The following is a 6,735-nucleotide window of genomic DNA, read 5'->3' as shown; positions in this document are numbered from 1 at the left end:
GGATTGTCCTGTGCAGGGCCAGGAGTTGTACTTGATGATCATATTCTATGATTCTCTGATTCTATCATATGCAATGATCAGTAGTTCTGCATGGCTCAAGAATGGTAATTTATTTGTGAAAGAGGAGCAAAGAAGGACATACCACAATGTGGATGCTATTCCTACTGGTACTGCCTCTCATCTGCCTGCTGTGCTGATGAGTTAATGAAATACAGGCAGATTTATGGTGCAGCTTTGCATTGGTGAAGCATGCATTGATCCCCATCTACAGCCTGCTGTATTGATACATTCTCCATTCCCAAGTGAGGAGCACAGACACCAGGGATTAGTCAGCCCAGGGTGACAAAGACTTCTCTTGAGGCTTTACAAAATTCCCTGGTGAGGTCTGGCTCCATGGCAGCTTCTGCTCCTGTACAAGTTAAATTATGACATGTTCAAAAGTTTGCCTTCATATAAATGTATCTCAGGGTCACACAATTTTCAAACAGACAGTCCTGTCTGTCTGTTGACAGAACAGCAAGTGCCTGGCTTTGAACCACTCTTATTGAACTGTGATTTGTTTGTGTTTCCTCAGAGGCATGGAGCTGCCTGAATAATTTGTTACCCTATGTTTGAGATGAGGACTCTGTTAGGGAAGAACACTATGCCCACTTGCTTCCTGGCAACTGTTTTTGTTTTCAGTTAATGCGCTGGAGTTAACTGTCACTTGTTGCTTCTCCCAAAAGCTGTAACAACATTGTGGTCAGGTAGTGGTGTTGTGAGACAGCCAGAGCTCCTGTGTGCCCAGTCACCAGGAAAATAGGAAATAGCACCCTTCTGCATAAACAAATGCCTATTCAGTACCAGTGCAACTGGCTTTCATGACATCCTTGCCGAGGATGAATATGTTCTTATTTTGTTTTTGTGCATGTTGTGTAAGTATTTTGCCTCTGTGGGGAGTGTCTTCCCTGTAAGCGCCAGACTGCTGACTTATACATCCCACCAAGACTTGCATGGCAAACATGGGGCGCAAGGAAAAGGACTTCAGAGGAGTCCAAACACAACAGCACAATTCCTTTTCTAACCACTCTGAGAAAGTGTGTCTTCATGCTCTAATTAAACAGAAGTTTGACATGTTTTTGCTGTTTTGATTGCCTTTGAACTTTGATAATGCGATAAACAAACTTTGTGTCCTTGCCTACCAAAAACTGTGCTGCCTTGAAGCACTTTATGTCTGTCATTCTGATGTGGCAGAGCTTAGCACCCTTTTCTTGTGGCATTTTATGTGTATTGATGCCAACAGGACAGTGGAATGCCAGCTGCCACAGTGTGATGGATGATGAACCAGGGATGCTGGAGCTCTGCTGTTTCTTTGATGGCCCCTTTTAGCTCACTGAGAGCACCAAACATTAATGATTCCTCAGCCCTTGGCAGGTCAGCACTGGTGGGGGTACAGGGCATGTCCCCTTCTGATCGTATCCAAGGCTGTGCAGGCACTTCATGTGTCTGGGATCTGTGATGAGTAATCTGGAACAAGGAATGAGAGCAGGACAAATGGACTAAAACTGTCAGCCAGGTCCCAAGCAGCCTGTACACTCATGGAGAACAGTAGAGCAGGTCCCATGGGGTGAGATGTGCTGTATGAGGTGAGCTATCCCAGAACCACCCTGTTACCTAGGGGGGCTGCCCCAACCTCCAGCAGTGTCCAGCCCAGCAGAGGTGGCAGTGGGGATGCCGGCGCAGGGCTCCAAGGAGCCCCACAGGCTGTTGTCATTATCTGAGAGTAGCGCCACTCATCTGGATTAGTCTGTGTGCCAGAGCATCCACACGCCACGTGCTGAAGAGGAGATGGGGATCGGCAAGTGATGCAGAGAAAATACATTCGGCAACCCTCTTTTCCCTCTCAGAGTACAATGAAATTGGCAGGTAGACCTGCAGCTCCAGAAGAGGATTATGGTTCATGTGATGTAAAACGAACCTGCCCAGCTTACTGGCCTCCTGAAATTTGCAAGGATTAGGCGGCGTGTTTTGGCTTTTAAGTTTATATAGAAGCATACTGTTAAAGAAAATAGCACTTTCTTTGCAGAATAGCAGTTTCGTGACTTGTTTTTTGTTTTTTTTTACCAAGCCCCCCGCAGGCCCCAGATCGGCCGGGCCCGGCCCAGCAGCCGCGCTGCCTGTGACCGGCAGCTCCGCACCAGGGGCGTGTCCAGGACGCGGCGGGGGCGTGGCAGGACGGGATGGGCGTGGCCAGTGAGGCAGGCAGGGCGCGGCGGAGATGGGAAAGGCGGGGCCTGGAGGGGTGGGACCGGCGAGGCGGGGCTGGGGCGGCGCGGCGGGGCGGCAGTCGGGCGGCAGCCGGGGCGGGAGCAGCGGCAGCGCTGGCAGCGCTGGCGGCGCGGGGTGGGTAGCGGCGCCCCGTGTTGCGGCATGTCCAAGACGCTGCGGAAGAAGCGGCACTGGCTGAGCAAGGTGCAGGAGTGCGTGGTGTCCTGGGGTGGCCCAGCGGGCCCCGACCCCGATCTGCTGCGCGGCGGCGCCGAGCGCGGCGAGTTCCCGTACCTGGCGGGCCGCCTGCCCGCGGGCGGCGAGGGCGCGCCGGGCCCCGCGCTGCTCTCGGGCAAGGCGCCGGCGCCGGGGGACGTGCTGCTGGAGGTGAACGGTACCCCGGTGAGCGGCCTCACCCACCGCGACACGCTAGCTGTGGTGCGACACTTCAGGGAGCCCGTGCGCCTCAAGACCGTGCGCCCAGGTGAGCGCCCTCCGCCGCCGGGCTGGACGGAGGCCCTCCCGCCGCCGCCGCCCAGCCGGCCGCGCGTAGGCCCGGCCGCGCCGGCGCCCTGCGGGGCGGCGGGAGGGCCGCGGCGGGAAGCGGCGCCCGGAGGGAACCGGGACGTGGGTGCTGCTCTGGGAAAGTTTCCGCGGGTTCGGGGAGGCGTCAGTGCCTAGGGGGGTGATGCAGGGGCGGGGAGGTAGTCCCGCAGTCCCGGGGCGGCCCCGGGACGGTGCTCGCTCCCCTGGCCTGTCCCGATGGCTTCTCCCGAGGGTCTGCTCCCCGCCCGGAATGCTCGGCTTCGCGCCGCTGCGATGCTGTGTTTGTGCGGGTGTGATCCTCGCGGGGCTCCGGGTGACTCGGTGGCCCCCGGAGGGTCCGATGCCTGCGTCCTCCTCTCAGAGGTGCAGGAGGTGTTTTCCGTGGTGTTTATATAATCCGCTGCTTGCAGAGGTCGAGGGCGGGTGGGGAATGGCCGGGATAAAGCACCGGAGTGCCCTCGCTCCATCCTGTTGGTTTCCCATTTGGCAAAGACAAAAACCCCGAGGACAAGCTCCGGCTGTTCTTTTTTTCCACGGATTTGGAAGATAGAGTACACTTCAATTAATTAATGCTTGTGGTAAAATCATATTTATCAACGTGCCTGTTAAATGTCAAATGAATGCTGAATTGTGGCATTTGCAGCCGCATGAGTTAATTCATGAGCTCCAGGGGTACCTACTGCTTTCTTGGTCAGGCAACCCAGATGTGAGCATGCTGCCTTATAAGAAGGTGTCTTGGGGAAAAAACATTTTTTCCTCAGAATCTGAATGGATATCAGTATTTCTATGACTGGGACCTATAACGTTTCTCATAGCGCTTCTTTGCTCAACACTTGTCTCGTTCTTCTTCTGTAACTGCTGGGTGCTATTTGACTTCATGTAATGCATATTTTAAGTCAGGTTTTCCTTGTTTGACCACTAATAGCAAGTCATCTTCCATATAGAGACTGTGGTGTTGGTCCTGATTCATATAAGTTGTTAAATTAAAACAACAATAAAAAAAATGAAACAAACACACATCTTAAAAGCACCTACAGATGCCTGGTAGGTTTTGAAAGAGGTCTTGATTTACAGAGTTGGAAATCCTTTCTGAAGGGAGTAAATAGAAAAGAATAAACAGCAGCAAAGTTAGATGTGAACTAAGAGGATTTTAAAAAGAGGGACAAATTGTTTAAGATAGAAAATAATCTCTTTTTAAAAGAGTAAGCTTGTGGAAGATGAAACTGTAGTTCAAAGGGATTTCTTGTGTTTACTATGGAGGGAAATAGGGATATTCTTGTGCTGGGAATTTCTATAACAGAGATGTCAAACTGTCAAAACTGGCGGAAACGATTTAGAATAAATTGCTGCAATTAACAGTAGAAAATTGTAAGAGATGATGTTCATGAGGACTTCCAGGTATCAGCTATTAACAGTAGTGTGCTACCTGTTCCTTAAATTCTGGGTGGTGTGGAAGGGATAGGAGTATAGAGTACTGATGGGAAAAGGGTCCAGAAGATCAACAGAGGCTGGCTGGGGATTCCAGCAAGTTAATTAAAATTTGAGTTAAGAGGGAGAATGTTGGGCATGTGAACCAATACCACTTAATGAGGAGAGTGGACTGCTTTCACTGGCTGGTTTAATCAAATCCAAGTATTTTGGTGAGGTGGATTTCAGGCTTTCAGTGAGGTATTCCTGACTTGGATGATGCTCTTGCTGAATGAGCATGGTGTTGTAGTGTAGCTGCCAAAATAAAAGAGCAGAGTTTTCCTGTGGCTTAGTAACTGGTTAAAACAGAGGAATGTTTTTTTCAACAGAAGAAAACTGCTGTTGGAGTCTTGTAGGGACCTGTGCTGCTTAGCATAGTCATCCAGAGCTTAGAAACCCAATGCTGGTGAGTTGTACAAAGAGAAGTAGCATTTTTTGTGCTGATTTTATGTAACTTTTGGAACAGATTGAACTGAATTTTCAGATCCAGCAATTTTTCCCATGTTGGAACATATATATCACATCAGATGATTTTTGTAGTAATTTTTCTGTTGGATTTAGTGTCCGTAAATACAATATTTTAAAACATACTGGTTTTTGGTTGTTTCCTTGCAAGGCTGCCACAGCTGCTCAGTAGCAGTTTTCCAGTTAGGGTATATGTAATTAGGAAAGCTGTTGACAAGGCAGTCTCTGTGAAGACCTATGACTTTGAATTTGGCTTCCCTTTTGATCCAGAGCCTTCCAAACCTGCCAGGTTTTGGAAGGCACCTGGGAAGATGCATGGGACCGTGTGGGTGGTTGAGATGAAGGGAGTGAGGGCCCAGAGCTGGTGGTCCCTGGTAGGCTCATAATACATCTGAATTCTCAAAGACATGTAATTGTGTTACTGCATTTCAAGGTCCCATGTTTCATGATTTTCCCCAGTCAAAACTCAAACTATCATTTGAAAGGCATGGAGTGCTCTGCCAGCAGACCTTTGTGTGCCCTGTGGTTCTTCAGGCTTGGGTGCTGCTGGGACAGAAGTCTGAGGGGATCCAGTGTCAGGGGCTGACACTGGAGTGAGGTGGAGTGAGGAATTTGGTCTCCTTGAATCTGAATTGTAGAGTGTTTGTAAGGTCTTGATGCTCACCATCTGGCTCTGCATTTTGGAAGGGTGCATTTGGTGCTCCATCTTCCAGGTGGAGTCTGTGCAGGTGACCCAGTGGCCTTGAGCAGCAGGACCTGGACTGCTTTAGTTCAAGTCATAATATAGTCAGTCCCTCATTAAAGGCAGTAACAGCTTTAGTTGACAGCAATAAAATCTGTCTGTGATACTTCTTGCAAGCTCATAGAAAATTTAAACGGAAATTTCAAGATGCTATTTAGGCTTGTTTGATAAGACAGTTGAAGGATATGAATGCTAATTTGAACACCATCTGTTAACTGCATATCACAAATGATGGACCATTTTGTTGATGAAGAAATTTGTCCTTTCCATTCTCGTTCTGTCTTTGTTACAGAATTACAAAACCAACTAGGTTGGAAAAGACCTTTGAGGTCATCAAGTCCGACCTGTGACCTAACACCATCTTGTCAAATGATGCCGTGGCACTAAGTGCCACACCCAGTCTTTTCTTAAACACCTCCAGGGACGGTGACTCCACCACCTCCTTAGGCAGCCCATTCCAATGCCCAGTTACCTGTTCTGTGAAGAACTTCCTTGTAATGTCCAACCTGCTTAGCTGAGGAGGGAGAACAAGACCAGTGTGCCAGGGCTGAGTATTGTGTCCCAGGTGAGGATGGTCTCGGGTGTGTGCAGACTAGTCAGAAAATCCACGGGTCCAGTATCAATAGGAATTGACTCAGCATAGTCTGTGGAAGGCTGATGTTGAGTACTCTGCCAGTGACACTTGGGACTGATGCTGGGATCTAAGCTGTCTAAATAAAACTTATATTCTAGATGAACTTTGAGATGATAGCCACACCTCTGTTTGTGTGTAGTTCATCATCATCTTGATTAGATGATCAAAGCAACCGTACACAGAGCTAGGGCAGGTTGTGCAGTGGGATATCTGTATGGATATGCACACAAGCTGCCGGGGGCCAGCTCATCCTGATGAGTCCATTTGTATTTTAGCCATGCTTGGGAAGTGCTGCTTTTCAGCTAATTGCCTGTTTACATGCATTCAGACAACGGCTGGTATGTGCTCAAGGACCTTCCCTGCATGGTGTTACTTGGATTAGGGCATTAGCCTTGTAACTGGCCGGTGCTGCTGCAGGGTCTTCTATTTCCATTAGTGAGATAGGGTGTTCTAGTCATATCCATGGTGTTTGAGTGCTAAGTTCATCCTCTATAGGTACGTACTTTCCTTCTAGTACCTGAAAGGAACCTACAAGAAAGACGGATATTTTTGGAAGCACAAGTAGTGATAGGACAAAAGGGAATGGATTCAAACTGGAAGAGAGTAGGTTTAGATTAGATTATTAGGAAAAACT

The 6,735-nt window shown here is 49.0% G+C and overlaps 1 protein-coding gene across 3 annotated transcripts in view; it reads left to right on the top strand.

Moving 5' to 3' along the window:
* Positions 1-2,289: 2,289 nt before the first annotated feature.
* MAGI3 (membrane associated guanylate kinase, WW and PDZ domain containing 3) overlaps positions 2,290-6,735 on the top strand; it is a 54,867-nt gene continuing 50,421 nt past the window's right edge. For 2 of the 3 annotated variants that reach the window (XM_058855943.1, XM_058855946.1), the window contains exon 1: positions 2,308-2,731. In XM_058855943.1, coding sequence (XP_058711926.1) covers positions 2,410-2,731 — 322 coding nt within the window. In that variant the 5' untranslated portion in view covers positions 2,308-2,409. Of the gene's footprint in view, positions 2,732-6,735 lie in introns of all 3 variants that reach the window. The other variant, XM_058855944.1, reaches the window with a different exon arrangement.

This window comes from Poecile atricapillus, chromosome 23, assembly GCF_030490865.1.
Source record: "Poecile atricapillus isolate bPoeAtr1 chromosome 23, bPoeAtr1.hap1, whole genome shotgun sequence".
NCBI lineage: Eukaryota > Metazoa > Chordata > Aves > Passeriformes > Paridae > Poecile > Poecile atricapillus.
This window is presented reverse-complemented; position numbering and strand designations above follow the sequence as displayed.